General features: G+C 41.8%; 1 protein-coding gene across 1 annotated transcript in view; it reads right to left on the bottom strand.

Annotated features, from left to right (window-relative positions):
* Positions 1–14878, bottom strand: part of MARCHF11 (membrane associated ring-CH-type finger 11) — a 32153-nt gene extending 17275 nt beyond the window's left edge. Inside the window, exons 1-2 of the mRNA XM_086609036.1 lie at positions 14579–14878; positions 13074–13229 (exon numbers count right to left, since the gene is read on the bottom strand). Coding sequence (XP_086465162.1) covers positions 13074–13229; positions 14579–14878 — 456 coding nt within the window. The remainder of the gene's footprint in view (positions 1–13073; positions 13230–14578) is intronic.
* Positions 14879–23635: the final 8757 nt, after the last annotated feature.

The following is a 23635-nucleotide window of genomic DNA, read 5'->3' as shown; positions in this document are numbered from 1 at the left end:
TGGAAGGCAGCCAACATGAGGGAAGAGATAATCCTGATTTCATGTGCTTCTTTGTAAGATATGAAGCAAAGGAAACTTCAGATTTTGAGGGCAACAAGAAGGCTAAAGAAACATATCCTGAGTTCAGAGGCAAGGCTGTTGCCTCGTCTAATCCCTAAGCAAGATGATGTGCATCTTGGGTGAAGGTTAAAAGGCAGGATGATAAAAATACCAAGGTATTTTCTACTAGCATGTAATCATGAAGGAGACAGTCCTGAGTTCTGGCTTGTACAAAATCTGGCAGACACTGCTCTAAAAGTCAATTAGAATGTAATTTATTAGATTAGCAAATCAATTCTGTAATCAATTAAACTAGCAATAAGTCTTCACTTGAAGACGATGTAGTCATAATTATAAAATTTTAGACTCTGGAAATGAATATGGTAAATAACATACTGCTTGAAAATTAGGCCTAACGGAAGAATTTATTTATTTGTTTAATATAATTGGGTTTCATATTACATATTATGTATAATAATTAGGATTTGATATTGAAATATGCACAATATATTTATAAGTATTTTTATAATGCATGCTTACTACAGTTTTTAATAATATTTTAATTATTACATTATTAATTAAAAACCTAATAAACAGCAAAATTTTAAAAGTCAATTGCCGTCGTTTTTTTCAGGTACTGCTACATAATCACAACTACAAACTAGTAGGTACTGTTTGAATCAGTAATCACATTTTTTCTAATAGTTTGGGGTAACCATGGCTTTGATCACCCATTACTGATAAGACTCCATTTTTAAGATCTGGAAACTTATAAGATGTAGTGCTTGATTACAGAAAGTGGCAATTTCAAATCTAAATGTCATCAAATATGATAGCTCTATCTGTAAAAGAAGAAAATAGTTGCCTTTATAGCATACACTACTTCAGAAATTCTGTATTTGTCTCTAATATACCATGAATATGTCTGAAATCCCTTGGAGCAATTACATTAAATTGCACAATATAACTGATGCTTTTGAACACTGAAAATACACAGCTTTCTGACTTGTTATACTGCACATCAGCATTCACAGTACTGCAAGACGCATTGGTTGCAATATCAAAAACTGTAATATCCATTCATATTGTTGTTTGAAAGTCCCTAAACTATAAAGTTTTCTTGGCTTAATGGTGCTTATATGATTTACAAGTAACCCATGTGCCATCTCTTGCAGTACAAATACAGATACAAAAATGAAAATACACTCAGTTTCTCTCAAATATAAGAAGCACCTAAGAGAATGAAAGGTAAGTATGTGTGGTCCATATGGAAAACATGCTTATCAAAGAACCACTCACTCTTTTGCAAATTGTCGCTTTTGAAGTTTATGTCTATTAACACAGTCACATTTTGTTGTCTCTAGGCAATAGTCCCCTCTAATTCACCAATTACGTATGATGGAGGTATTGGTCTTCTTTTCAGAACAGCAGCTCACAGATTGCTCTGTCCTATGGTAAGCACTATTTCTGGATTTCTTAATAATATTAACAATAACACTTGAGCCCTGATGAAACTAGTTTAGGGCACTCCTGGAAAAACACCCTAGTAGTCCTGTAGGTTATCATTCCTGAAACAACTTGTTGCCCACTTGGAAAATTTTTTGCACATAAGACTGCTGCTCTTTTTGATCTCACTGGAATGGACAGAAGCAGGAAAGTAGATCTTCAAACGGCCCTGGTTCTGCCATTGTAGGAAGACAAAAATTTATTGATACAGTTTGTAAGCAACTCATCCTTACAAGGAAGATGCCTAATGAAGAAAGCAGGGAAGGTTCTCCATCTCACATGGAATTCTCACTCATTAGACTCTGAGAAGTATCAAGACTGTAAGCTCAGAAAACATCTAAGTCTGATGGCTGCAGACAAAGCTAATGGAACATGTCTCAGCACTGTGAAATGGCTAGTACAATATCTCATGGCTTAAAGCACGAGATAACTGGCTTAGACATCTAGTAAGGGGAGGACTAATACTCTTCTTCAGCTAAGTTTGCCCAGTCAGACCTGGCTGGCTGTTAGTAACTTATCCAGCAGCCAGCTCCAAAGCAGAGATTATCAACTATGGCTCAGAAATCTAAAAAACTATATGAAAAAAAAAATCAGGAAAATGGCCAGTATTCTGACACTGACACCACACAGCTTTTGCTGTGTTGTAGCAAAGAGGACCATTTCTGGGAATGACTAGGCAGCCTCAGTGCTGAAGGAGAAAGGTTGGTGATTTTTTGTGACTATGAAAACAAGCCTCAGCAACCTTCCAATAGAAGAATAGCTTTTAGAAAGTCACTTTTGAATGCCTGCTCATGGTTGACCAAAGTGAATCAGCCTCTCAGCCAACACGTTCATTGAGTCCAGTGGTGGAATTCTCCAGCAGGCAGCTAAGCAGTTGCTGCTTTGGACCCACAACATTCTGCAGAGATGCTGAGTGACACAGGCAGACTGAGCAGTAGGATCGTGGTCTCCCAGCACATAGAGAAGTTTTCAGAAAGTGCTTTGCTTTATTAATGTTAATAAACACGAGATGCAAATTAATCAACCTTTTGGAGCAATGCAAATTCTCACATGAATTTGAGTTTGTAAATAAAGTTATTTAACTTTCTAAGGCATCTGAGAGTAGATTTGAACTACTGAAACTACTTTCTTTTCTGAAATAGTCTAGGCTAGAAGATTGAAGTCCTTCAATCTTGTAGGTGCTAATTGCTGTGGCTAGATTCACAGAAACTGTAACAGCGAGATCTACAAAAGCATAAAGGCCCAGAGGAAAGCCAAGTTTCTAAAATGCCCACAGCCATAAACTCTTCCCAATGATTGCACAGCAGATTTTCCTCAAACTTCTAAACATATTCAAGTATATGGTAACCATATCAGCTCTCATTGGAGAAGCTCTGAAGTAGATACATTTCCCTAGAATAACCAGCAATTTAACGTATTTTCTAGATCTTTTACTCAAGGCTATAGGAAGGAAAGTACAGGCTGAAGTAGAGGATTTTGAAATCCTCAAGATGCATTTGATGGTCCCTCTCCTTATGTTGAGTAGTGGATGATATGAAGATCTTTCTCTTAAGTTTGACAGATATTAGAAGGCATCAGTAATTAATCAAACTACTATTTGGTGCAAGAATCCAGAAAGTAATGAAATTATATGCAATATGCTATAAACACTGCTTGAGGAAAAAGTGACCCTCTTTATTAAGTCTCAGGAGGATTTTCAGTCATTATTCTACATTTAAATACAAGGAAAGTGTCCTTTTTGGCCAGTGAAGGTGTCCACCTTTTTGGAAGGTGACACTGAATGACTGGAGCTTCCGATGATTCTTGCAGTCACTAAAGAAGGAGGTAATGTGGAGGACAGTGCTGAAAGTGCAGAAAAAGGCTGCAAGTGTAAGACTCTCATATTCTATTTGTATTATTCTGAGCCAGGGAGCTCACATCAGCTGTTATGCTGATTCCTTCAAGTAAAATATGCCATACTGCTTTCCTCCTATGAAACTGCAGCCCTGAAATCAAGATGCAGAATTTAGTCATCCAAGGAGGAACAAAACATGCTGGGAGTAATCACAAGTTATAGTAGATTTAAATTGAAGATTGCTCAGATAATAGCAATGAGAGATAGATAAAGCATTCCATTAAGAAGCAGTCTCTGTCTGTCTAATCTTGCCCAGTGAGCAGAGGGAGCTCCTTAGCACGAAAGAAGAAAAAGCATACCAAAGTTTACTCACATTTTCTCCAGATACAGTTTCCAGGATGACAATTTTATGGAATTTGCCTTTTTCAAGATTCTTGTAGCGCTTGGAATAATCTTCCAGTGTTAGCAGAGTAGTTAAACACACATGAAGCGAGTATTTTATTTTGATGGTAAGGCTCATGACTTTCTGAAACTACTAAGGAATTTTTTTTTTAATCTATTTTTTTTGGCATAAAATACCAGAAAAAATGAGCCTTAGCTCAGGAAACGGCCTTCATCCAATAATATAGCTTGTATGAGTATCAATACAGTGTATTTCTGTACTGGAAATTTGCTTGTCAAAGAAATGGCAAAGTTTAATACCACCATGGAGGGAAAACACTATCAGAAACATATGCAAAAACATAAGGGAGGAAAAATAATATGGGGAAAGGAAACAGCACTTGACTAAAACTGCAATACTCATTCTCCATCAGCTTCACTGAAATGTAAACAAAACTAGCAGGAAAAAGAAATGCCGAAATAAAGAAAATGAAAAGTTGAAATAAATTAAAACAAAACCCAAAGAATCCTGTAGGAAAGTCATGCAGGCAAAACTCACAATACAAAGAGAGTGCTCTGACTCAGACAAGTACTTCAAAAGAACTGAGGTCAAATTGTTCTTTGCCTGTGGTTCTATTGGCATGGAAGGAGGCAGGGGCTCTCCTTTGCACATTGCTGAAGCAACAAGAGTCTTCAGTCTAAATCCCAAGCATCCAAATCGAATCTCTATAAGGGACAAAAATTTTTAAAAATGTACATACAATAGGTCGAAAAGCTGTCTCCTCAGTTGAACAATTAAAGAAAGAAGTAAGTTACCATGACTGGCAGTCATTTGGATGAAGCACTGAAGACTTCAATGCACACTGGCCAACATTCAAAACCAGGAAGCATTAAAAGGAAGTTTCAAAATTAATTCAATAAAGCCAACTTTCTTCAACAAATTTCAGTTGTGAAAAAAACTACAGTGGCACTTCACAGTTTACACAGTGTGACTGGCACTCAGGAGGTTATGATAGTATTTGGTGGCCAGGGCAGACTACTTACATTGCCAAGTAAGCATGAGCTAAGGTATCAAGAGGTATAAAAGCAGAATACTGTAATTTTCATATTAAGAAACAGAAGAAGCATGCTGAAGCAACCAGTACTTGGTTGCAATGCTTTTCACTAATCCCTGTTGATATAAATTAAAGACCTGAATAATCAGGATTTTGGACATACAACAAAAATACAAAAATTTGTATTTGTAAAACTCACAAATCTTTCATTGCTAAATAAATTTCATTGATTTTAGACTAGAAGATGAAGCTGTTGGGAAAATACCCAACCAACCAGACAGAAAAAGGACAAAACCCAGTAAAGGTTCCTGAATGCAGGGCCCACACCATATCTTAAGCCTTGCATCGCTTAATTAGATATCCTAAGCATTTTAAATGGCAATAACTATAGCAATCTTGATTCCCATTCACACTGCCTGTAACTTTTGGAGGTATTTTTCTAATGGAATCAGTTGTAAATATGTAATTTATGCTTATAATTCCAGTAATAACTTTCATTCAAGATATTTCCTCTGAAAAACAACCTGGCACCATGTAGCATGCTAGTCATTTTTCTCCATTAAAATCTTAGGCTCAAAGGAATCCACTTCTTTTCCCTTAAGTAGTTATTCCCCTATTTAATACACCGAGACAACACTCTTTAAATCTGTATCTATATCTATCCCTATATATCTTACTACTGGATCAGGATGACACCTGTAATTAAAACTCTATTTCCAAGTACAGTTTACAGTTTACATCGCGCTGTTGTTTCACACCATTCAAGCAGTCAAACTGCCCTGAGCACAATTTGCACATTTCACAAAATAAAACAAGAAAACAATTGCTTTTTTAATAGGGTACAGAAAATAAAAAAGTAACACGAGAGGCACAAACCTACACCCCTTTAATGCTATTCTTTTTAAAAAAACATGCTCTGTTTTATTTGTTTTGTGTAGTTACTTGATTACCTTAGTATACATTAGTATGCTTAGTATATACTATCCAACAGAACTGCCCAAGTGAACACAAGAGAATTAGTTTAAAATCACTATCCACTTGTCAGTACAAAATTGTTCTCTATGCTACAATCACTATTTCTTTGCCTAATCTATTTTTTACTGATAATCCCCTATCTTAAATAGACAGATGTGAGCACCAGAGTGGCTTGTCTAGCTCCCTGCATGCTGTAGCTGATGCTCTGACAAGAATAACAGATTTCCTGAGTTCTATCAGTTGAGATGCCAACTTTGACCAAATGTTCCATTTAGCAAAGTGTGAGCACATAGGGAATCAGAAAAGCAGATCTCGGATATTTGCTGGTGGCACTCCAACCGTTGTAGCAAAATCCCAACTATTAACTACACCTTCTAGATCACTGCTTCAAACTTCATTCATTCCACCTAGTGACAAAGCACAATTTTTGCCATACAAAATTAAAATCCTGACTAGACTAGGAAGACCCAAGTTTCTGAACTGAATCATAGGTTTCAAATATTTGGTTTCATGACTTTTTATAAAATCTCCCATGTTCCTTCCTGATGGCTTCAGCTCTCATGCTGATGACCGCTCTGACCTCTTAGATGAACATCATTTCTCCTCATCAAACTTGCAAATACGATTTAGTGTGTGGAGTCAAAAAAACACCCATTCATTGCTTTGATTAGCTTTTCACCTACATGTGTATCCAGTCTTTTGTTGCTAGTTCTTCTTCATCCCTGCCCAACTATCACTGTGATGTCATTGTGATAGAATCGGTTCATTTGTTCCCATACTATTCTTCATTATTTCACGACTTTCAGATCATTGGTATTGATGATTCTTCTATCGCCTGTTGCCTCTTACCTGTAATCAGTTCAATTCTCTCCACTCTTCTAAAGCTTCTACAGTTTTGATCTTCCTCCCCGCTGTAATGTCCATCTTGCACTCCTTCAGCTCGGTATGCTAACAGCCACATATATTGCTCCTAGGATGCTAGTAGTGCACCAGTGGCCTGCTCACTTGCTCCACAACAAATTTATTCTCTCATCTGAATGGCTAAAAAAATGTATTTCTCAAACTTAACTGACTTTTGTCTCCACACCTTTTGCCTGCCTTTATTTTCCAGCTCACTAATCCTTTTATCTTTGAGACTCTCTGCACATTAATTAAAAGAAAACAAAGAAAACATAATACAACATGAAATTCATCAGTCCCTTAGCATCTTCTCTGTAATGCCTTCTATTTTTGCATCTCTGTCCTGTCAGTGGTGAAATTTTTACTGTCCTCTCTTCTTCTATAATCTCTCTACTTCATGAGTGACATTTTGTCCTTCTGCCTGATCCACTCACTCCAATTCTCTTTTTTGATCTCTCATTCACCTTCAGATTTTTCTCAGAAAGTAAACAGGAAATTTATTTTGCCTTTCCCATCACACAAAAAAACCCACAGCTTTGATACCATTGGCCTCTCCAGCAGCCCTGCTATCCTTTTGTTTCTAAACTCATTAAGCACACTGCTTAGAGCTGATCATAATCAGTAGCATCTACTCAGTGTATGTCACTGAAATGACTCTGAGTGTATCAAATCAAAAGGTCTATCTAGTCTAGTAACTTCTCCCTAGAAGCAGCTAAAAGCAGGTGCTTAGGGAAAGGAAAGAGTGTAAGAACAACTGCTGTATCTACCTTGATGACTGACAGATCTACTTTTCTGTTTGAGACTTCTTTTTCCTGTCAAAACTAAAATTCATCTGTTTCTACCACTTTTTGTACAGATCTTACCATACATTTAAGTTTATTAAAATCTCTAGGATTTTCATGTCTCAGCCTTCCTCAAGCAGTACAGATTGGTCCTCCAATCCACGAATCTGTTCCGTAACTCAGGAATTATCTTAAATTTAAATATCTATTTGGATCTCCCTGTTCATCATATTTCTAAAATCTGTGAATGCTTTCTATGTAACATATCTAAGACTATTCCTATGCAAAAAACTAATTTCTTTCATCTTACTTCCAATTACTGTAACAGAGCTTTTAAGCTCGTGAGAAAGGTAATTTTCTCAGTGACCACAAGACTGCTTCAAATACAGTTTTTTTCAGTCCATTACTTTGACCATGTTACTGTCCTTGTTTCTCCGCCATGCTGGTTCCTCTCTTCCCCATCACATCACATAAAAAAGACTTGACTTGATTTTTAAAGTCCTTCCAGGCTTTTACTGACATATTAATTACCATTTAATGACTACTCGGACAATGATTCTCATCTCTGTTCTGTTCATGATACCTATCTCAGCCAAGTATTTTATTTTCTAACAGCCCTTCCACACTGCCTTCATATTCAAAGGGTGCCTGCAAAGCTTCATTATTTTATTTTCAAGAGGCATCTTAAAACTCATACCATTTGAAATACCAAAACCTCAATGATAATTAAAACTGTTAGTGTACAGAGACCATTGGTTTTATACATCCCCATAGACTTGTCCCTTATCTCTTGTTCAAACTTCTTTGTAAATTGTCCAATCCAACAAAAGACCCTTTTTGTTCTTTGTGTGCATTGACATAGTGAATAGCACAATGTATCCTCCTGGATTTTCACTACAGGCAACATAACAGCAGCCTGTAATGTAGGTTGTTGTTGGTACATAGCGTAGTTTAAAAAGCACAATTGGAGATTTGAGCCTTCTCCCTTTCCCCTTCTTAGTTATGCCTACAAAAGTAAATGCTTTCATCCAGCTGAGCTTAGTCATCAGCAAGAACTTTTACTAAACACTTACTACCCATTTTTTCTGGACACTGGCCTCCATTTGAAGTATCTGAAGAACTTGACTTTTGCACTTTTTAATATGACAGGCACATGCATACATGCAGTCTGCTACAAAGTTTTGCTCGTGCTTATCTAATTGATGCCAGTGAGATTACCCAAATCAGTGAAGGCTACTCACATTAACAAGACTTGAAAAATTTCACCTGTAATTCACAAAAACTGTTGCACATAGTAATTTTTATGCTGAATATCTCAAATATTAATAATCACAATTTGGGCCACTGAAAACCACTGAACTCATGAGCCACATTTCACCTCCAGTAACTACATACTTGCTTAAATAATACTAAATATAACTTTATTTTTTTCATTTATATTAAGAAGTATAAACAATTAAGGCCTAACAATTAAGAATCTATTTTTTTTAATAAGTGTTTGTTTCATGATTTTCCTGATGTCAGAAAAGGTGTTGAATTGCCACACAATCAGCTTTTAAAATAGCACACCAATCTACTATATAACTTTTGGAATAGGTCCAGTTCACCTAAAGTACCAGCATATAACATTTTAATGAACAGAAGAACAGGGTATATTAAACATCTAACAGAATACTATTTTATGACAGACTAAAGTATCAGTCTAGAAAAGGCTATTCTCTAAATATATTTATTGCTCACTGTTATAGGAATGATGGGTTTTAGCACCAAAGTTGTCCTGCTTTCCACTGGGATAGAGTTAGGTTTTTTCTTAGTAGTTAGAATAGCTCTGTCTCTTGGATTTAGTACAGGATTTGGTATGAGAAGCATGTTGACAAAGTACTGATGTTTTTAGTTGTTGCTAAGAAATTGAAGACTTTTCAACTTCCCATGCTTTGCTAGTGTGCCGGTGCACAAGAAGCCAGGAGGGAGCACAGCCAGAGCAACTGATCCAAATTGGCCAATGGGATATTCCATACCATGTAACGTTGGTCCTGCTCAATGTATAAATAAGAGCCGGTGGGGAAATTCTCTCTTTCACGACTGCGCTTTCAGGATTTCTTTCCTCTGGGATCACTAGCCAGGATGGGCTGGGCATTGGTCTGTGGGTGGTGAGCAATTGCACTGTGCATCGCTAATTTGTGTATTCTATTATTATCATCATTACAATTATTTTATTTTATTTCAGTTATTAAATTGTTCTTATCTCAACCCACGAGGCTCCTTGCCTTTACTCCTCTGATTCTCTCCCCTATTCCATGAGTTTAGAGGAGTGTGAAGGAGTGGCTGCACGGTGTTTGGTTGCCAGTACAGTTAAAACCACGACAGAAGTATATTTTCTCAACTTTTGCATAACTATATTCCACTTTTAAATATTATTTCTGAATCTCTGCCCAAATCAATATTTGCTCCATCTCCCCTCATTATAGTTTGGGGTTTTTTCTAGTTATTAACATAACCTTGCCTATTGTTGGATCAAATTCCAGCCTGTCGTAAGGAGCAAGTCCAGCAACGCGAACATGTGCTTTCCCTGAGGGACTAGTGCGAGGTTAAATATGTCTTCCTCATATGATCCTGAGAAGGATACTGAAAAAAGCCCAAAGGCGCATTTATCTTTAAAACTCTACATCAAGCATCATCAATTTGTGTGCTCACCTTCTACTGCTAGCTCATTGGTTAATTTGTTATTTTTTACATTTTAAGATCCATTCCTATAATACAAGTCTATGTGTTTCCAGAATTGGGTTCTTAAAAGTGAACTAAGTAGTCGTTGCTAAAATATACAAAGTGGCACTGGAAAAATTTCTATTGGAATAGTCACTTACCATAGTTAATTTTGTTCCTTGAATGTACTGCCTCCAAAGAGGCCCCCCTTTGAGATTACTTTCCCTGCCATGAAGCAACAGAAACCATAGAAAATGTTAGATATTAAATGGAATATTCACATCTATTCCAATGTTCTGGAAGAAAACATAGAAAAATCTCCTACTTCTTAACTCCTTAAGCATTGTGACATTCCATAAATACCTGAGGTAAAAGTAAATCTGAGGAGCTGGTGTAAATCTGCATAGACAATTCGCTTGAGAAAAAGTTATTTTGGCAAACAACACCCCTTTTTCTCTCTTATGCCACTGTCTACACAGATCTAGTAAGTAGAAGACTGGTAGAGACAATTCTGAGAACATGGACTGAGGCAGACTACTAGTTATAGAGAAAGTGAACTACTCCTGTCCAAATATTATATCTCACATAATGCAGGAAGTCTTGCTTGCTTGGGAACTTTCAAGTACATCAGCTACCTCAATGAAGATGCTGTAAACTACTTCAATATTGAAACAGTCTAGCCCTTAGCTTTTTACCAAACCTGACCAAAAAGTTACCGTAAAAAAGGCTTTTGTGTAGTCAAGTAAATGATTCAGAACCTGTCCAAAAGCTTAAACCAAGACAGCTGTTAAAAATGGCCAACAATATTATAGTCAAGAATATGGAAGAGGAGTGAGGGCATTTTAAGACTGACCACCCTTATAAAAATACACAGACAACTGCAGTTTTAAGAGCTCCTTTCAGATGTTGTAACCACAAGAGAAATATCCAGTGAAGGGGAATGAGAAAGGTATCACTGAGTGCCTCCAAAGAGATGTGTGACCTTTTGGGTGTCAGGAATTTGACCCTAGGAATGTGTGTATAACTTATTATTTGAGCAGGCAACTCAATTAAATCTTTTTCTATGTTATTTTGTCAAGAATAAAAAAGGATGGACTTAAATAAATTACGTTAAAATGAAAGACAGGGTTAGCAATAAATCAAGTGTATTTTAAGCTATCAAAAGAGAAATATGAATCTAATTCCTCCCCCTCGGCAAAAAAAAAAAATAAAGCACCATAACTCATGGAGAGAATGGCATTTCTGGCATTTCACTTTTGGCTCTTCAGTTTCTTTCCAGTTCACTTGTAACTTGGCCAAATATTGTTGTCTACTGTGTCACCTACTGACTCCTTTTTTCTTTGCTTCTGTTTTCCACAGAAATTGAATAGCTGTTCTTCTAACTGGGGCTTGATTCTGTTGTCCACAGATGTTGTCCACATTTCAAATGTCCTCCAACATCCCTCTTGGCCTCCAGCTGCAGTTCCAAAGTCTCAAGAGTTCTGTCATATCTGCTATTCTTTGTAGATACTTTGGCTACCCTGGGACATCTCAAATAGTACTAGATGCCTCTTTGCAAGCAACTGTGTCATGTCCTTGCTGTCAAACAACTATTTTCAACACTATCATTGCAAATTGTTGACAATGACATAACCTTTGCCAGGAAAAGAATGAGATTGCTGTGGATATACAGGAAATAAAGATGTTTAAAACGATAAAAAAAGCCAAAAGGATCAAACAGAATCCCATGCCAAACCACTAGCTGAAGTCTATGCAGAAACAGAATCTACCACCTCCATTTTCTGCAGCGTTTTATGAAGTCATGACTTTTTTACATCATAAAGGTTCTATCCAAGAAAGCTTCTAAAGAAGTGTCCTTTGTGGATTCATAAAGAAAAAAACATGAAGTTACAACTGGCTCTGAAAGTACTTGCACCTAATCTGAACAGCCATAAGCAAATACTCCAGATATCCTACATCCAAGGAATGCTTATCACACTCACACAACTGCCATTACCATCCAAGCATGTCTTTTCTACAAAACTCCAATCAAACTCAAGCACAGAAATATGACCCGAGTGCTCTGGTCTTTGAGAGCTCCATCATCTCTGAGCAAACAGGATCAAAACTAAAAAAAGATACAATTATCTTACTAAATGCGTTCCTCAGATGTATGAAATAAAATTTCTAGGATGGAATTTTAAGCTTCTAAAGACTTCTGATATGCAAAGTGGTATTAAGGCTTCTCTAACAGATCTGCTAAGGCTCTGAGTTTCCCCGTCCCTCTGCCTGAACATGCTACCACTGCAATATTCTGACTTTCAGCTGCATGTTGTGATGCTGATAAAAGGGAGCTGTGAAAAATGTTGCTGCACGTTTCAGCTTCTGAAACAGCTGTCAGTGGATAAAACTTTAAGAGCGTTCTGCTACTCTGGAGTGTTCCAAGACTGAAAAGTCACCTCCTTTTACTTTTTTACAGTAGGTGAATACACAGGCAACAGAAGTTTTCTTTGCCTCTCTCCTCTGGACCCCAAGCTCGAAGAATGAATGAAATCAACCTTTAACTGAGTCTTTAACAAACTATAAAGATATGTTTAAAGTTTAGAAAGCGAATCAGGGAGATCCAAGTTCTGTCATGTCTCAGTGTGACTTATCTAATTACAGAATTTTACAATCTCTGAAGACCCTTTCTATGGAAAGCCAGAAGCTAGAAGAACATAACATAATCAAATGACCGCACATTTCAATATGTAACTGGTCTTAAAAACTAACTTCAAGTGGGTGCAAGTGCTAACTAGAAAAGCATACAAGCTCTTCCACTGTATTTTCCAAAAACCTCGAAATAAAGTTGAGTATCATTTTGCTTTTAAAAATGCCTGGAAAGACATATTTTTTTAAATGAACAAACAAACAAGTTACCTGGCAAGGCTTCTTCATTTTAATTGCTATAACATGGTATCTGTAACAGCAGAGTTCACAGGTCCATGACCCTCTTTCACTTATCCACTTTAACAGGCAAAGCTGATGTGTGTATCGTACTGACCCATCGCAGCGGCAAGGATTTAACAATTCACCCTGAAAAGGCAGCACAGAATCATTAATTTCAAAGGAATCTTTTGTGCACACGTATACTCAATACCGAAATATTTACAGGTCTGTAACAATGAACTGTTCTCAATTTCAACACGTAAAAAAACATGCATTTTGGGCAGTAAAAATTCTCAAAAATTAAACTGTCTTAAAAACATGCAAGTTTTTCTAACGAGACAAAGACTGATAACTGTCTGTGCACGCATATGTATGTATGTGAAACGAGACTACGATGCATCAAACAAGGGTAGCATTAGGCCTTTCAAATACCTCAAATGGTACGGAAAATGTTTAGATGCATTTCTTCAACAATTATTTGCAGTCATCACTAGGAAAGAAACGGGCGACGTCAGAGAGAACCGTGCTCTTGGAGCAGGGCTCTGCGCTGGCCAGCTGGCCAGCTGTCAGGCAGGACCTCAAATAGTGTAACTGAACACTTCTTCCAGTAGTTCACATACTTCTATATTACATAAATCAGTTATTCTCTTCTTTCCTTGAGATAAACTTTTTTTTTTTTTTTTTTTAGCTAAACTACAAGACGAGCTATAAAACGCTAGTTACAGATCCATTGCTGATATTGTGCCCAGTATTGTAACGACAGAGAAGATCCTTGGAGGTCTTCTCAGCATCACCTGTGAGCCAACACTGTCACTGTAAAGCCTAACAGAAACCTGAGAATTTCGCACTGTATAGAGACGCCGAGGGGCGAGCCAGCGACGGTGATGGCGAGAAGACGCTCACCGTGCGAGCCGGGCACAGCAAATCTGGTTCTCCCTAAAGCTCTGCGCCGACTCAGCATTGCCCCGAGCGCCTGGCACAGCCGCCTCGCACAGCCGCCGCCGACACGGAGGAGAGGGAGAGGAGAGGGAGAGGGAGAGGAGAGGAGAGGAGAGGAGAGGAGAGGGAGAGGAGAGGGAGAGGAGAGGGAGAGGAGAGGGAGAGGAGAGGGAGAGGAGAGGGAGAGGAGAGGAGAGGAGAGGAGAGGAGAGGAGAGGAGAGGAGAGGAGAGGAGAGGGAGAGGAGAGGAGAGAGGAGAGGAGAGAGGAGAGGAGAGAGGAGAGGAGAGCTGTTCGGTCCGCCAGGGGCCGCCGGGCCCGCCCCGGCACCGGCGGCGGCGCTCGGCCGGGCAGCGCGGAGAGCGGGCGGGAGCCGGGCGGGCGCTGCCGGGCGCTGTCCCTGGTGCTGATCGCTCTCCGCCGCCGGCGCACCCGGCCCCGCCGCCTCCCCCCGCGCCGCCGCCGCCGCCCCGGGAGCGGGGGTTGTGTGCGTGAGAGAGGGCTCGATCCGTCCGCGCCGAGGGCGGAGGAGCCGCCCGCCCGCCCCGCTCTCCTCACCTGCTCGGGGCCCTGGAAGCAGATCTTGCAGATGGGGCCGGCCCCGCCGGGGTGGCTGCCGCTCTCGCTGCTGCACACCGAGCGGGTCTCGGGTTTGTCGCCGCCGGCGGCCCCCGCCTCGGCGCGGCCGCTCTCGGAGACGCCCCTCCGGACCTCGCCGGCACCGGGGCCGCCGCTCTCTCCCTCCTCAGGGGTGTCTCCGCTCTCCTCCCCCGCTCCAGCCGGCAGCTCCAGCGGGGCGGCGAGGTCTCGCTGCGGCTCCCCGGGAGGGAGGACGACGCTCCCGCCGGCGCAGCTCATGCCCGCGCTGGCCCGGGGCACCCGCTCACCCGGGACAGGGACGGCCCGACGGGACGGATGGCGGCCGGGAAGAGAGCGGCGAGGGCGCCCTTCTGGCTGCCAGCGGCCGGGAAGGTGACCCGGCGCGGCCGCCTCCCTCCCTCCCTCCCTCCTTCCGTCCCTCCGTCCCTCCCTCCGCCGCGCTCCGACTGCCGGGTCCGGAGCCGCCCCGGCGGCGTGTGCGTGCGAGCGGGCGCGACCGTGCGGCTGAGCGCGTGCGGCACTGCGTGCGCGTGGGCCCGGGGGCGGCGGGGCGGGGCGGGGGGCGGAGGGGCAGGTCCGGGGGGGTCCGGCCGCCAACCGCCGCCCCCGAGCGCCCGGTAGGGCGCGAGCAGGGGCCGTTACTCGGCGCCCGCCGCGGCGGGCGGGGGGGGGCAGTGGGGGGGGGTGAGCGGGGCGGGGGCTTCGCGAGTTACCGCAGCCGCCGAGGCGCCTTCCCGCCTCCCCCGCACCGGCGCCGTCAGCCCCGCTCCGGGGAAATCACCGCCCTCGCCAGCACCCGCCCCCCCGGGAGAAAAGCCTTCCCCTCTCCGCCGGGCGCCGGACGCCCACCTGCCCTCCCGCCCGCTCCTCGCGTCCCGCCCCTCGGCACCGGCTCGCCCCAGCGCCAGCGGCTGCGCGCCCCTGCCCGCGCGGGGACGGCCGAGCGTCGCGCACTGTCCTTCCTGCCCTTCTTGGCAGCGGCGGCGTCCTCCTGTCCCCCCTCGACCTTGGGTCTGGCCCCGGCCACCAGCTGCCGCAGGCTGTTTTCCTCTCGGCCGTGCACAAGCCCCGGTCCCGCTGCCGGTCACGGCACCCCCGCGCTCCCGGGGCTCCTCAGCCCTGGCGCCCCGGTGGAGGACCTGACCCTTTGAGGGACGCTTACAGATCTTTCTGCTTTACTGGGTTTTTCGTTGCGAAAGGTTGTACTTGTAAAAGCTCAACCGAACGAATACTCAACAGTTGTTCTTTGGGTGTGAAGCAGTAGTCATAGTCTTTTGTGGCTGGCTTTTTTTTTCAAAAAAATTCATTACATCACCTCATTTTCAAAATTAAATCTGCTAAAAACATCATGATCCAATATCTTCTGAAAAAGAAAAAAAAAAAAAAAAGCCCCACAGTGGTTAGAAATTCTTTAAAGTTTGGCTGGGGCTGCCAAAGGGAAGTATGTGTGAATTTCAGCATCAAGTATTCTATCTCGTGAAAATGACAGCAACTGCCTGCACAGAGAAAGAGAAGAAAAACCTCAAAAAACAATCGTGAAGCCATATGCTCTTCCATAGCTACATTTAGATTCCAAGTGTGGTGAAGTCATAGAATTATAGAATCATAGAATGTCTAGAGTTGGAAGGGACCTCAAAGATCATCTAGTTCCAACCCCCCTGCCATGGGCAGGGAAACCCTCCACTACACCAGGTTGCCCAAAGCCTCATCCAACCTGGCCTTGAACACTTCCAGGGATGGGGCAGCCACTTCTCTGGGCAACCTGTTCCACTGCCTCACCACCCTCAGAGGGAAAATTGTCTTCCTTATATCTAGTCTAAATCTCCCTTCTTTCAGTTTAAAGCCATTTCCCCTTGTCCTGTCACTACACGCCCTTGTAAAAAGTCCCTCTCCAGCTTTCCTGTAGGCCCCCTTTAAGTACTGGAAGGCTAAAATAAGATCACCCTGGAGCCTTCTCTTCTCCAGGCTGAACAGCCCCAAATCTCTCAGCCTGTCTTTGTAGAAAAAAGTGCTCCAGCCCTCAGATCATCTTCGCGGCCCTCCTCTGGACCCGCTCCAGCAGCTCCATGTCCTTCTTGTGTTGGGGACTCCAGAGCTGAACACAGTATTCCAGGTGGGGCCTCACGAGAGCAGAGTAGAGGGGCAGAATCACCTCCCTCGACCTGCTGGCCACGCTTCTGTGGATGCAGCCCAGGATACGGTTGGCTTTCTGAGCTGCCAGTGCACATTGCTGGCTCTTGTTGAGCTTCTCATCCACCAGCACTCCCAAGTCCTTTTCCTCAGGGCTGCTCTCAATCCATTCTCCGCCCAGCCTGTACTTGTGCTTGGGATTGCCCTGACCAACGTGCAGGACCTTGCACTTGGCCTTGTTGAACTTCATGAGGTTCTCACAGGCCCACCTCTCCAGCCTGTCAAGGTCCCTCTGATGATGATGAAGATGATGTCACCCATCATCTTCATCAGCTGCTTCATATGTAGTCTCAAGATGAGGCCGCACCTGGATGAGCTCAGCCACTGCCTTCACCAGCCATGTTGTGACAGCAGTGACTTTCTTGGTGTGGACATTTCATTAGAAGACTGAGGAAGCACACAGAATCAAAACAGCACACAGAATCAAAACAGCATTCCTCAGCCCATGATCTCGGCTATCAAGCTCTCTGGAGAGGCTTGCTGAGTATACACCAAACACCTGGTCTGACCTTTCGGTCTGGCTGAAGACCAGCTCAGGCAATGTGCCATCTGCAGAAAAGCAGTAGCCCCATATCGCAGGAGAGCGACAATCAAACTAATCGAGGAGAGGTGCAGTTAAAGCCCTTTCGGTCCTCCTGTGGTCTGCATCTATTACGGAAGCCATGCGATAGATACATTAAGGACAAAGAGCACAGCTGTTCACAGCATTGCTCTAAAAAAGTGCATATCCAGAGGTTGTCTTCCTATGGTGGAGTAAGAGGTATCATTGTGGCTTTTCTCATCATCCACTAGTGCCCATTCTCATGAAAATCTCTGTTCTGATAGCTCTGCATTAGCTAAGCCAGTGCTGGCCATTTAGCTTGGTGTTAGTACAAGACGCTCCAACCCTAAAATTACTTTTGTCCACAAGGTGGTTGTTAAGTAGGTGAGTAATATGGATTCATCCAGGTTTGATAATGTGAAACAAAAACTGTCACATTGACAGTGACATTTTGATGAACTACAGATGCTGCGGAGTTAAGAAATTCTTCTACACATAATTTTTTTATAGCAAAGTAGCACCTGAAGGGGTTGCCAGAGAGACTAAGCAGGATTGGAGACAGAATTAATCAGATGACAGACTAATTCTAAGGAAAGAAGGGGCAATCACAAACAATGAAAAAACAGGAAATGTCAGAACGAACAGATGAGTCCAAAATACTGGGTGGAAGAGAATTAAAGCAGAACAAAAAGGAAAAGACAGTGGGACTAAAGTAGTGAAGTGGGAAATGAATGCTGAAAAATTACTCATCTGCATCAGAGGAATACGGCATGCCCTTGCCATTTGCTGCATGTGGAGGTTTATGCCATTTTTCTTTCTCACCCTTTTGTTTGTCAGCAGAAATTCAATAAATAACATGGCTTTTGGAAAGGTTATAAAGACAAGATAAAAATGTCAACACAGAAATGGAATGACTTCTTAATGTCAGGAAAAGAAAGAAAGATGTGACTAAAGAGAATAATAGAGTGTGTTAAGAAGGTCAATCTTTTCTACTTAATCTTGCCCAAAATAAATGTATAACATGGCTCTTAAAAGGGAACACATCTTATACAAATTAGAAGAATGTTTCTTTCACACATATGTAATTAATTTGGACAGCTGATTGCCAGTGGGTATTTCATAGACACGAGTTTTTTAATACATCACCTGTTTGCGTGTCTGCCGACAGCTATTGGCACACTCGCTAAAATAAAATTGCGAAGGCTCTCGGTCCCCGCTTTTCAGAGTACATTAGAGTTGTTCGGCATGCTGGGGGTGGGAGGAGATGCCAACAAAAGAGCAGAAGGGGTGGAGAACGTTATATAACACAGCCTCCAACCGAAGCAGCGTTCAGCCTTCTGCTGAGCGAGAGAAGGGGACAGGAGCCAAAAGCAAAGATCGAAACAGAAAGAAGAAAAAATTAAAGCAGGAAAGGATATTCTGCTTCGTAACAGCAGTAGTGTAGGTGGTTGGGAGAAAGGAAAAAAGAGAAGCTGAAAACAGGAAGAATTAATTTGTGATTAAGAAGAGAACTGGAGCTCATGGGATTTATGTTCAAGCACAGCTTCGCTACTCTCTCCTGGAACAACCTTGAGTGAGGGACCTCAAGTGGGCTGACCATAGGCATCCCGTTACCAAAGCGCAGGCAGCTAGCTGTACTCCCAGCCAGGTGTCCAACAGCCACTGGAGGATGTGGCTGTCACATCTGCCATCTCTTTGGGGAACTGTGGGACATCCAAGCTGGCACTAGACTCCCAGATGCAGGCACACCTCCCTTAGTCTGTCTCTGTCTTGTTCTCTACGTAAAACTTAAACAAAAATGTTTGCTTTCTGTGTTCTTAGTCTTCCCTCTTCTGTTAGAATTCATAGTATTTTACTGGCAGATTCAGGCCATATTTGTACACTCTTGATCTTGGCTGCGGTATCTAGGCATTATAACAAGACAAATAATAAGGAACAGTGGTACTGATAAAAATAACACCGAGGTAATAAGACCATGAGACAGTGAAATGAATTGCATTTTCAGCAGGCAATGGAAAAGGCAGGAGAAGTACAACCCCTGAGGGAATGGAAGTTGTTTCTCCTCTATTTTCCTCTCAGTTCTGCTTCAGGTACATTCTTTTTCCCACTACACCAGCTCAGCACTGTGTAATTTTTTCCTCCAAATAAACTAATGGAAAATCAAGCACAGTTTTTTCACCTGAGGACGATCAGCTGTAGGTAGAACATCTAGGAAGAAAAAACAGAGGAAGGCACTTGAATGGAAGGAAAATGTTGAGGGAATGGGTAGAACAGGTTTTTTAATTAAATTATTGTTTATCAGGATAAACACTGTTTTATGAACAGAAGAGTTTGCACAGGAATAACGTATGCAAGTAACAAACTCTGGCAGCACTGTGTTTCTGCACATTCAGAAACCAACTCCTGCTCCTTATTTTTTTCAAAAAGTTTCTGTAATGCATTGGCCTGTACCATAAATACAGTAACAGAATAGCCCAGTGATGGGTTTGTTCCATTTTGCTGCTTCCTGTATCTCTGAGGAAGACAAAGACAAGATGATACAGTTCTTAAATATTAATAAAGGAGTAGAGAGAGTAATTGCCAGTGTATTACATTCAAAACAAAATACCAATGAAATAGTAGAAAGTGAAATCTACTTAACTAATAATAGAGAAACATTATTATTCTATATACTGAATAGTATGTATATGTCCCATTCAGAATAAAACTGATGGAGATCACCTGTAAACAAAAACAAGGCATTTTGGCTATAAGCAAATGCCTCGGTTTAATTTGAAATGCGCTCTACATGTTTAATGCAACATAAAATGTGCTTCTGAGTAATATCCCCATCTGTTAAATTTCCATGTTCAACTTTTTTTCACTAAAAGATCTGCGCAGATGGTTAATAGCCGTGCTAGTGACTGCGTATTATTTGCTGGTTCACTGAACGTGCCTGATTTTTGTTATGAACACACACTCACCCCGCAGTCCAAGCTTTTACAGTTATGTCGACCAATTAAAATCTCATGCAGACAGAAACCTATTGCATAATGAAAATCTTTAATTTCACATTTCTCTCTTGCTTTTTTGGAAATGCGTACCTAGGTTCCATTCCAACCCAGTAGTGCTCAACGCTGATACATCTCTACATAGCAAAAGCATGTAGTCTTAGCGTTTGAGGTGTTCCTCAAACCTTCAGTGGGATTTCCCATCCGTGTTGGGGCCCTGAGTACATTCCCCATCCCGAAGGATTGGCTCTTGGGGCCCAGGGCTAGCTCAGGGCCAGGGCAGCCACAGGCTGCCCCTTCCTTCCTTCCATGAGTGGGGATGGTGAGGGAGCCACAGCCAGGGCCAACCTCTGCCAATGGGATCTGCTTTTAAGCTAAGCCTCTGCTGTGTGGCTCCCATCCAAGCTACAGCTCCCACCATGCTTGGCCATGGCCATACCAATGCGGGCCTCCCCATGGGTCCACGTCCCATCCAGCTCTCATCCACGTCCCATCCAGCTCTCATCCACGTCCCCGGGGATGTACCCAATGCCTGGGCGTAGAGCTGCCCCGGTGCCCCCCGGCTGCCCTGGCTGCCAGACCCTGCCATCACCCCCCTGGGCAGCCCCCAGCACTCCTGGAGCAGGAGCTCACGGTGCCTTGACAGTTCTCTGTAGCGCCTTTTCTCCTGTATCGTCCAAGAAATGGCGACTGGCATCCTTCTCCTTCCATGGGAGCCTTACAAAAACATGCATCCACTAATTATTTTAATGCACTTTCAGATGCTTACATGGCTGATGATATAAAAGTTTCAAATTTTTATTTTAACATCATTTTTGTTCTTGAAGTGTTATCATACTATTCATAATTTTTATGTTTTACTTACTGAATTCCTGTCTTATTTGCTAGTGTGCTGTTTTTCTTCAGAGCTGCTGATTTATTTCTAAAACATTTGAAACTAGCTGTGATTAGTTTTTCTCCACCATGAAATACAGTCTCCCCTTTGATCTTCAACTGTTTGGAAGTATTTTTTAACATTTCTCCTTGTACCAGTTGTTGAGGGGGAAAAAAAGACTTAGCATGGCTTCCAGAATGAGGTAATCTTTGTTTGCAAATAAATTTAGTTCCTTGGTTTATTTTGGGAATAGATCAGCTGTCACGGATTCTAGAGGGCGGCATCACTGAGTTCAGTTTATTGAAACAGAAATGACAGAATGTCAATTAGCTTTTCCATTACATGTTATGTGAACAAAAGCTACTGTGCAAGGCCAAAGTGAATTCATTTTAGTATCAGCTGTACAGATCCCTTTTTATCTGTTTATGAAGAAAAGAAAAAAAAACTTTTTTTTTTTTTTTCAAATAAGCATTTTCCTTGGATTTCTTTGTCTGTAATCATCCGAATGACTGTAATATACAGTACAGGCAACCTCAAACCTTGAAAAGTAGTGGTGAGAGATCAAAAATAATGCAACAGCTTCCCAAATGCTTACCCATTGGCTTTTAGTCCATTTTGTACACCTCCAGCATAGGTATAACAACTTTAAAAGTTGCAGATTGTCCAACGTTTGTAGCAAGGCAGTGAAACTGGCTTCTACTACTGAGATGCTTTCTGGGGGATACCACCATGATCTGAACCCTGTGTGGCCGGCACTTCAGTACACATAAGGCAGGAGGCAGAACTTCCCCAAAGTAGTTGCAGGCAAGAAGGAAACCCAACAAGGAGTTTGTGATGGTGGGAACTGGAGTTCGTCACACTTACATCATGGTGTCGAAACTCACATCAGATACCCATTAAATGAGAATGGATGTTTTTCTTGATAAACCAAACCACGAAGGGCAACAAAACATGTATTTTGCTTAAATATTTCACTGCTATTTATGTGGTGAAAGGAAAAGGGCGTGCATCCAGATTTGACGTGTTCATTCTTGGCTGAGGAAACATTGGTCTGGTTGTTTCTCATACCATAGGCAGTGCTTGACTGTTTTGTCTCCAAGGGCTCGGTTTCATTCTGGAAGTGAAAACACGAGCCCCTGTTATTTGGACTGAAAACCAGATCTTCCACCCTTGACGCAGCAGCAGTTGTAAACCGCTCTGTGTGGTCTAAACCATAGAAGGTGTCACAGCTATGATGAATCGGTGTGACTTACAGAATTACCCAATCTAGGAAGTGTTTTTTGAGAAACTGTATGGCAAAAACTCAAACTGCCAGGTTTGCCTCTGGTTGGATTGAGAGTTTTACCGCTCTACCAGAAATGACGTGTGGAAGTTATCAGTTATCTGCTATATAGCTGCTAAAAGAGACACCAATTCCTGCAGATATGAAACTTTGCTTCCTAAGGGATTTCAAAACATTAATGTGAGTTGATAGAAGAGCTGGAGATAGAATTTATAATTTCAAGGTTGCAGCCTGAGTGTGCTTTTCTGTGAAATAATCTCTTGTTCTCTTTATCTTGCTACTCGCCAGCCCTCTCAAAAAGAAAAAAAAAAAACCAACTATCTCATGAGATTGCCCATGTGTATCAGGAGCCAAAATTCTGCTTCTTGTGATAAATTTGTAAGAAAATATATAATAGTCACCACAGGCCGTACTGGATTAGATTAGGAAGGTGTTAAATCACTGAAGAGGGTTTTCTAGATTCTTACAAAATCCACTGTATTTGCCAATCAAATAATCTTTTTTCAGAAAGACAGTTATATAAAACAGAAGAAGTGACATCTTTTATGCTTCTTAAAGGGGAAACAGTAAATACTCCATTCTCACTAATCCCACAGTCCTGCCAGATGACTACCTTATCAAACTGAGATGTTAGCTAAATCCGTTTGTTCAGCTTTTTTGTCTTCGTTTACTTCCTCCGAAGACATTTGCAGAAAATGTGAGGTAATGCAGGAGCAAGTCATCGATGTGGGAAAGGAAATGATGGGTTTTCGTGGGAGCTCATGAGTGTTCAATCAAGGTCTGTGGCCTGAAATCTGTAGTAAAGGAAATGTAGGATTTCCTGTGCATTGTTGATCAGTCCTGGAGGTGAGTATTGAGTAGAAGTTTATACAGAGAAGTGAAGGATAGTTTTTAGGAATGATAAAAAAAAGTTACTGTGATACTTTGCAAGCAAGGTAGGACAGGACAAGGACAGAAAAGGGAACCATGGACAATTAGTGAACTTGACCCTTGTTCTCCTGGTAACAAACACTTCTTTCTGGAACAATTGCTTGAAACAGCAAGCAATTACCTTCTTCTGTACATTTGATTACTAATTTCTTACCAGAACAATAAAAAAGTCACTTCTCTTCCAGTCCTCATGTTACAATTTCATTTC

Source organism: Tauraco erythrolophus, chromosome 3 (genome assembly GCF_009769465.1).
Source record: "Tauraco erythrolophus isolate bTauEry1 chromosome 3, bTauEry1.pri, whole genome shotgun sequence".
NCBI lineage: Eukaryota > Metazoa > Chordata > Aves > Musophagiformes > Musophagidae > Tauraco > Tauraco erythrolophus.
The sequence above is the reverse complement of the archived record's forward strand: the minus strand, read 5'-3'. Positions and strand labels throughout refer to the sequence as shown.